The sequence below is a fragment of the Oncorhynchus clarkii genome, chromosome 13, assembly GCF_045791955.1.
Source record: "Oncorhynchus clarkii lewisi isolate Uvic-CL-2024 chromosome 13, UVic_Ocla_1.0, whole genome shotgun sequence".
Taxonomy (NCBI): Eukaryota; Metazoa; Chordata; class Actinopteri; order Salmoniformes; family Salmonidae; genus Oncorhynchus; species Oncorhynchus clarkii.
Window position 1 is genome coordinate 17,034,378 of NC_092159.1, and position 9,109 is coordinate 17,043,486.

Sequence of the window (9,109 nt, forward strand, 5' to 3'; positions counted from 1 at the left end):
ACTGGAGGTTGGCGTGGGGTTTTGCAGAGGCATGTGTCCCCATCTTGGACTGTTGGCTTGACAACCCAAAAGAGGACATATTTTGCAGAATTCATAGTAGGACATTTTAATCTCTGAATATTCCCTCTTAAATGTCTGAAAAGAAGCGCATCTGCTTTTTTTTCTTGTTCCTCGTTAGTGTGTCCTTTTCCCCCTGTTGTTGCTCTGCTGTTGTCATCCCGTTGATAGAATCGAGTGGTTTTCTCTTCTGTGGCTGTGCTAATTCTGTTCCACTACTTTTTCCTGGAGTATTGAAGACTTGTTGATCTGTTTTCATTTGCCTTCATTGCTTTTGCTGAAAATCAAAATTGTCTGTTTGAGGCTTTGGCCAGGCCATACTTTCTCAGGATGTTGCCTCTGAGCATTTTTGAAGCCACTTGTTTGTCCTTGGCAATGCACGTTTTTTTAATACTTTGGCTTTAACTCTGCAATGATGGCATTTTGAAACAATAAAATCCTTCTCAAGTTCTTCGGAGTTCCCGCCATTAGCTGTTTTGTCTTTGTCTTTGGGGAATCTTGTCTCTCCATTTTCTTCATCAGTTGATCATACCTTTTTTGGTATTTCTCAGCTTTCCTTGAAGCTTTATCAAGTTTGACATTTGCCATGCAAAGATCTTTGTATGTTTTTGAGCAACCTTTTCCAACCTTTTTCCTTGCAGCAATTATTCGACTTCTCATTCCTGTTGAGGACAATGAGGAAGGGGTATCAGGGCATGCATCAGGGGCAGATAAGGCAAGAGCAGGTATGTTGGCCTCATGTTCTGGCTGCAAGTCATCTGGTGACTGAGGTGGTGTGTTGGCTGATAGGTTGGTCTCCCATTGCAACTGTTCTCTTTAAAGTCTGTCTTCTATTCCATTGGTTGCATTTTCATTGCCATCTCTTACTTCTTTGTTGTCACTTTGTAAGCTCAGAGAGAGATTTCACTTCTCCCTTCTCTTTTTTCTTCCAGTATCTCTCCCTGTCTTTTTGCAGATGTTACTGGTATCATATAGGATCATTTTTTATTTTGTTTCTATGTCTGTGTCCTCTGTGCTGTTTTATGTGGCATCTTCTAAAAACAATTAATATATCTATTATTTTAATGGCTAACTACTTAAGTTCTCAACTTGTGCACACCTTGGAGGCTTGTCTAGAATAAAGTCATTTATAACATTATTATATAAGCCTAAAGTAAAAAATAAAATAAAAATACAATTAATAACATAATGGACTTTAGTCATTTCCACCACAGTTAAGTTTGTGATCGAAATGACTGTGATGGAAATGAGCTTCTACAGTTATTGGAGAAAAATGACAGGCTGCTCAGCATGCTTTGGCTAGTATTACAGCTAACATATAGCTAACACTAAATACATCAAATATACAAAAAACATCTACATTCTACCACGAATTAAATCAATTATAGCTTGTTTGGAAATGGCTGACAATAAATAACATTCTCTACACAAGCAATATTTACCTAGATTTTTCTTCAACTTCTGGACATCACATCAGGAACAATTGTCTGCTGCAGTCATGCGCTTCAGTGGCCCAATACGTTTCCATGGTAACTAAATTAACATTATCTTGAAAAAACATTATTAAATGAGGAATTTGCCCCCAGTGGTGGACATTTTTGTGTAAAAAAAAAACAGTATAAAGGCATACTCACAATAAATATTGATATATATTTCATTTAATTGACTCTTTCTCGAGTAGATAACCTTATAATGTGTAATTATTAATGATTTCTAATAGCAAAACATAGTAGAAGCACAAAAATCTGCGTCAGGGACAAGGGCAAAACAGTGAAATTGAGGTATAAATTGCAAAAAATTGCTAAAATACTTGACAGAGAGGTGTTAAAAAAATCTGGAGTGATTGTAGTGTGAATTTAATATAATACTTAAAGAACAACAATATATATATATGTATATTTTTTAAAATAAAATTCACAAAATGTACCAAGAGGACATAGAAGTGCCCTGTAGTTGAAGAATCACCCTGCTACTCCATCCTAAGGTACTGCAATCTCAGGAAAAATGCACATTGTGCAGCTTTTTATAACGTTGCAGTTATTACACTAGGCCGGGTGACGTGTTAATTACGCGACACATCGCGGAAGTCGATTACTATTGATATAGTCCTGAGGCGATATTGTTCAGAGCTCTGTTGTGACTAACTTGCACAGCCAACTAGTTCAACTGGAGTGGTGGAAACAATTGCATCTTTTAGCGCGGAGAGTGTATCCAGGAGTTGCCCAAATGCTCAATGCACCTGCCGCCGAGAGAAATAAGGAACCCATCCTTGCGGTGCTCCGTGAGAGTGTGGATACGGCGAAACCGTTGAATGCACTGGAGATATCGTCTGGTACGGGGCAACATGTCACCCACTTCGCACAGGGATTACGAAATATTACCTGGCAGCCGTCAGAATTTGACCGACAATCTTTAGCCAGGTGAGTTTAAAGAGGTTTTTTAGCTTGCAAATTAATACATAATGTGGTAACGTTAGGCATAACGGTTCAGCTCCAGATCTGAGTTGTTTTTCCCAAAATCCAAAGCTGACTGTTATTCAAAATAGGTTACTAGGAATTCATGTTGATAATAATAGTAGGCCTAACTCTTTCTTTAGGCCTATATCAGCAGCTATTATTTGTTGTTGATGCTTACAATGAGAATTATCTATTTTGTCCCCGCCACCAGTATAGACGCATACAGAGCGCATCACAACCTGCCGAACGTGAAGCCTGCCATCCACCTTGACGCCTCTCTACCCTGTGAAAACTGGGGTGGGATCCAGCCCGAGTCCTTGGACCTGGTACTCAACATCAACATGATCCATATCTCCCCAATGGCCTGCACTGAGGTGAATACTGTCTTGGCCTACATATTGTCTATACAGATGCTCTTATAAATACACAGTTAATGGTCCACTAACCGATGATACATGATACTTTTATTGCAAACTAGTCATTATTACACTACTCATTATCGTGTGATGTTATGTTTTTACCCACAGGGTTTGTTCAAAGGAGCGGGAACCATCCTGAAACCACAAGGAGTACTGCTGACATACGGGGTATATTATAATGGTGTTACAAGCAGTGTTGACTATATCCTCAACCTGATGTTGGCAGTAAATAAGCATGTAGAAGAAAGGATGTTGGAAGCGATATTTGTGTATTTCCCATATTTAGAACTGGGACTCCCTAAAAATATGCAACTTTGATATACCTTTTCGTTGCAGGTTAGCAGAACCTACGCAGCAGGTTTCAAACATGTACGTAGCAAGTGAGAAGAATTAGGTTAAGATTAGGGAACATGCTCTCCTAAACTGCTACTAAAAGCCACTTGTATCGAAGTGGTGTGTTTTTAGGGAGTCCAATTTCGAACTCACTGTGAAAAATTGCCCTCATGAACTTGTCTTACGTCTTCTAATATTGTCTCTCTAGCCCTATGCGCTAAATGGACAGATCACTCCACAAAGCAACATCGACTTTGACCTCAGTCTAAGGTCGAGGTAAGTGAGAACTACAATAATGCCGGAATCTGAATATATCTGCTATTTGACCACACATTATCGAAGCAAATAACTCAAACTGTTGATGTCTTATAGAAATCCAGAGTGGGGCCTAAGGGACGTCACCCTGCTCAGGTCTGTGGCAGAGAGGAGTGGCTTGTTCCTGGAGAAAATGGTAAGAAGCGATACTCCAAATATCAGTCATTTAGGATTTTCATAACGATGTGAATGAAACCCAATGATCTGCGTAAGTAACACAAACATGTTAAATTAACTGTCAGACCAAATGTATTCAAATAGCAAAAGATGCCACATTGAAACATCCATGACCCATTTCTTACTTCAAAATGTGTGAAATACTTTGTGATGTCAGCTTATAACCACTTTCTCTTGTCATTGTAACGTTAGGTTGACATGCCAGCTAACAACAAGTGCCTTCTGTTCCGGAAGGAGAGTCTGGTGTGAAGTCCACTGCCCTCTCTGGGGTTCCATTCCAACATCACAAATGCACCATCGCGCTCCTGTCTGTACAGGGTATAACATGACCAGTAATGGATATTTAACACTTGGTTGAAAATGAACCTGAACTGATACCTTATTTGAATCAATGCCAAATCCAATCATTTCCTCACCTTCCAGCTCCGATCTACACAAGTAATTTCCTCATAGGTGATCTGTTTGGTAACTTCAAAATGTATGGCACTCGCTTTTATTGATTAAAATGAATAGGATTGTTGTAGGAAGGTGCTTTTGCATGACACCCACATCAGAAAAGTGTAGGAAAAAAGTATTACATTTTTTTCAATCAACTTGGAGTATTAATTTACCTTTAAGAAGTATGCATTGAAGTTATGGGATTTCAAAAAAAGGAGAAACATTACACCACTTCAGCATAGAATTATCACTAGAAAACAGTACGGCACGTTACACTGAATACAAGTTATCTTACACATGAAACATTACATTTGAATAAACCTATTTGAATAATGGTATTTACACATCTCGATTTGATTGTGTTATGTACAACATTGGCATTGTTTGAAAAGTCAGTGCTTGATTTTTCTGGACAATGAAAACAGTGTCAGAAAGAAATGCACTGTAATTTGATACAGGACATCATGGCACAAACTCCACCCAAGAGTTACTCACAACCTGTAGGGTGCGTTCCATTTCAGAAAATGTCATTGTAGGGCTATGCCATTGTATATTAGTCTTGCTATAACAGCCCAAGTTGGGGTGATCAGTTCTAGGGCTCTATTCAATCTGTCTCGCTGAAGCATTAGATTGCGTGATAGAAATGTGAAGGTCATTTCTTATTGAGCCGACATTTGCAGTGTTTACCGTGAATGCAGTCTCCTCTAATGCGGGAGAATTGCCTTTAAATCGCACTGCAACGCTGAACTTCCGAGATACGAATCGAATAGAGCCCCTAGTCCCGGAACCTCTGCAGCATCTCACAGGTCCTCTTCTCCAAGACTTCATGAATCCTCTTCAGCCTCTTATCGGAGATGGGTCTGACGTAGCTGTCGGGGTGTATCACGGCCATGCCGTCCTGTACATCCCCCATGACCAATAGGGGGCCCTCCTCCATGGTGATGTTGGGGCAGGGGCAGCTCCAGTCCATCTTAGCCAGGGTCACCTCCAGGTGGCGGGTGTTAAAGAATGCCAAGCCCATCTTCTCGTCGCGGAGGATCTTCTCTAGACTGAACCGGGCGATCCCAGAATCGAGGTCCTTGATCAGTTCCGTCAATCGACCGACAATGGCAAAATCGCTCCGACACAGGCTCGGGACGATTTTACCTTTGACCCGGCATGTTTTGCAGACTCGTCGTTTGGACTGCGGACAGTTTGCCTCGCACTCCTTCTTGGATCGAAAGCGATTGCTGTTGCCCTGGCAACCGCCATAAGCAAAGGCCTGGCATTGTTTCAAGAGGGAGTTCCAGGCCCAGTGAGCCTCCCAGCTCTTGCAGGGGCCCTGGACCGCAGGTAGGGAACAGATCCCCATCCCCTCCCTCTGGCAGGATGCCTGGCACTCTTCGTAGGTTTCGAAGCGGTTGCGGCTGTCATCGCAGCCCCCGTTGGAGAAGGCCAGGCAGGTACCTTGCTCGGCGTCGTAATACCAGTCAACGTAGCGCTCGGCAGAGCACTCCCGCCGGTCCAGCTCCGCCAGGCAGTCGGCGGGCGAAAATGGGGGCCCCATGGGCATTCCCGCCATCTCGGGGTCCTCTGAGAAGATGTCGTCCTCGGTCCGACGGATGACAGAGAGAGGGTAGTCGGCACGGAGGACACCAGCTGCATTTTGGGCGACGCAAGTGTAGATGCCTGTGTCCCACACCTGGGCGTTGTAGACGACTAGCTGGCCAATGTTGGTGATGACCACGTTGCCGTACATCCGGTCGGGCCGCATTACCAGGCTCTCGTGGCGCTCGCTCTGCTTCTCCCAGGTCACGACGGGCCGCGGGACACCCATTACATCGCAGTGGAAACTCACCGTGCCGCCTATGTAGACCGACTGGTGGCTGGGGTTGGAGAAGAGCGTTGGGGGAATGGGGTCTTCCAGGAAGGACGTCAGCGTCGGATTGGCTGTTGTGTCCTGGGGGAGTGGACTTGTTTGAGGCCCAGATAGATGAAACCGGCAGGTCACCACAGTTAGTGTCACACCCTGTGTACACGCCTCAGCATCCATGTAACACTTGTTGAAGTAGGTGAGTCCGTCGGAGGCACAGGTGAAGCTGGGATCCTTCTCGCAGTGGTCCTGGCACTTGCAGATGGGCTGGTCCTCCCAGATGTCGCAGGTGGCCCCCTGTTGGCTGCAGATGAAGCCCTGGCAGGTGGCGATGGAGCCCTGGCCGCCGGGGCCCTTCTCTCCTCCGCCCTGGCCATCCGGCTGAGCAGGGGTGCCATCAGAGAAACGGGCGGCCACACAGCTGAAGAGTCCACACACATTGGTGCAGCATTTCTCAAAGCCAGCACAGTCCTGGAGAATAACAACAGGCATTTACTGAGGTAAAAATACATAGTATATTTAAAAACAACAAACACCAAGTGGTAGGCCTAATAAAAGAAAAAGAAAATGTAATGGATGTGTAGTCACACAGTATAACACATTTCCTTACAACTGTTTAAGTTCGTCATAAACAAATGACAGACAATGGATTGTGAAATTAAATATTGAATACATATAAATGCCTCACCTCGTCAACTTCACATTCCCGTTCGCAGGTGCTTTGTGCATCAACCCAAAGGTTAGCATTCAGCTTGTTGGGACAAACTCCTGGATGTTCCACTTTGGAACCAGCTAGACTTGCACTCCACGTCTGTTGTGGGAAGACGCAGAGGCAAACCAAAAACACAAGAGAGGACCAACCAACGCGTCCTGATAAGAGTCCTTTTGGGTATATAAGTGCTTTTGGCTGGTTTGTGTCCACGTTCTTTCCACCCCCAACCCCTCGACAGCTGAGGGAAGATATATTCATTTTAAAAGGAACTTTCATGAAAGTCATCCATCAACAAGTTCCATAACTTCCGTGCAGCCCCTCAGGAAAATACCTCCATTTTGTTCAAATGCAGCCATCCAGTTTGTGCGTAACCAATCTGGGTACAAGTGCCAATTTGTCGCTCGCCACGCAAGAGAAACGGTTCTCAAATTTCAGATGAATAAACCATTGTCCAACAAAAATATCTCCCTCTGCGCTGTACATTGATTCAACAAGTAGCCTCGAATAAGAGGACAAAAATAACATCTGTGATAAAAATCGCAAAACCGTTAGACTAAAACAGAGAACTGCAACAACAACAAAAAAAATCTGGCTATATCTACGCTGACTTCCAATGCGTGCGGAGTCAACTCACTACACAAAGAGATAGAGAGAGAGTCGCAATATCGGTTTTGGTGTGACTAGAGGTAGGAAGGGCAGCGCCTCTGACCGCCCCCATGGTTGTCCAGTGTCTGAAACTTTTATGAAGCAGCACCATGCGCTAAGCAACTGGACAAACATTGTAAAGACATCAAAGGAATCTTGATAGGGCGGTGTTGTCAAGCTGTCCCAACAACAGTATGCACTGGGCCAAACATTCCGGTGAGAAATCCATCAATGTTTCATGCGTCCAGACAAAAACTCTAGAAGTGTTGCTCATAATGCTCATATAAATGGGCATTGATTGAGAAGTTTCCTAACAGGAGGTACTTTTTGTTTGCTAGTGAACCCATGCACTGGCTTTATCTTGGCCAGGTCGCAGTTGTAAATGAGAACCTGTTCTCAACTGGCCTACCTGGTTAAATAAAGGTGTTCTCAACTGGCCTACCTGGTTAAATAAAGGTGTTCTCAACTGGCCTACCTGGTTAAATAAAGGTGTTCTCAACTGGCCTATCTGGTTAAATAAAGGTGTTCTCAACTGGCCTACCTGGTTAAATAAAGGTGTTCTCAACTGGCCTACCTGGTTAAATAAAGGTGTTCTCAACTGGCCTACCTGGTTAAATAAAGGTGTTCTCAACTGGCCTATCTGGTTAAATAAAGGTGTTCTCAACTGGCCTACCTGGTTAAATAAAGGTGTTCTCAACTGGCCTACCTGGTTAAATAAAGGTGTTCTCAACTGGCCTACCTGGTTAAATAAAGGTGTTCTCAACTGGCCTACCTGGTTAAATAAAGGTGTTCTCAACTGGCCTATCTGGTTAAATAAAGGTGTTCTCAACTGGCCTATCTGGTTAAATAAAGGTGTTCTCAACTGGCCTACCTGGTTAAATAAAGGTGTTCTCAACTGGCCTACCTGGTTAAATAAAGGTGTTCTCAACTGGCCTACCTGGTTAAATAAAGGTGAAATAAAACAAATAAAATAAATGCACACTGATAAATAAGTTGACATAAGTGTCTAATTCCGTTTTTTACGCAATCGACTTTTACGCAATGAGTAGACTATGGTGTAATTCTAGTTTATCGAGAACGTGTAAAATGTTGATATTAAATATTGAATATGTCATGAACATAGACAACTTTTTAAATGTGGGATTAATACGACTAGATAGGCTATTTGAATGAGAAATAATCACATTTTGAGGAGGCGCGCAAGAAATATGCGCAACTTGACACTGATAGTGCATGCATAGAAACATGTTGTTTACGTTTGGTTGTGTTCAAGTCGAAGTCTAGACACGTCGGTCAGTTTACACCCATCATTCACACAAAGCTCAGAGATGCCACGGTCAGGTGGCAAGACGTAAAGCGACACATTTTCAATGGTGTGTGACTCATCTTTGTCTCCACACGGCTCAAAGGGCTATGAGAAGCAAACTCCCTTCGCTTTCATTAAACGTGACCCTTCAACCTTCGCGTGACTTTTGACCGCCGGCATTCAGAGCCGCTGCGGAGAGGCCGCGAGCTAGGGGCTGCGGAGCCAATAACCCCGGGGCGACTAATCAATTCAGACCCCCCACCGTTTTACTTCACTTGAGCTTGATACCGACAGCCAAGGGGTCGGAGAGGACAAAGACAAACAAAAAATTCCCACCGCTCGCGCACTGACATTGCCAAAGCTTTGAATAGCCAATAATATCACCACAAAACTCAAGCT

General features: G+C 43.5%; 2 protein-coding genes across 2 annotated transcripts; one reads left to right on the top strand and one right to left on the bottom strand.

The window, feature by feature from the left end:
- Nucleotides 1-2,132: 2,132 nt before the first annotated feature.
- On the top strand, nt 2,133-4,531 carry LOC139423796 (methyltransferase-like 26). Its single transcript, XM_071175430.1, has 6 exons — nt 2,133-2,477; nt 2,725-2,887; nt 3,041-3,100; nt 3,474-3,541; nt 3,638-3,716; nt 3,950-4,531. Exons 1-6 carry the CDS (start codon nt 2,284-2,286, stop codon nt 4,004-4,006), a joined length of 621 nt encoding a protein of 206 aa, XP_071031531.1. The 5' UTR covers nt 2,133-2,283; the 3' UTR covers nt 4,007-4,531.
- A 439-nt stretch (nt 4,532-4,970) lies between these two features.
- On the bottom strand, nt 4,971-7,232 carry LOC139423795 (WAP, Kazal, immunoglobulin, Kunitz and NTR domain-containing protein-like). Its single transcript, XM_071175428.1, has 2 exons — nt 6,736-7,232; nt 4,971-6,518 (listed from the first exon to the last, which is right to left on the bottom strand). The coding sequence occupies exons 1-2, from the start codon at nt 7,042-7,044 to the stop codon at nt 4,971-4,973; spliced, it is 1,857 nt and encodes a 618-aa protein (XP_071031529.1). The 5' UTR covers nt 7,045-7,232.
- Nucleotides 7,233-9,109: the final 1,877 nt, after the last annotated feature.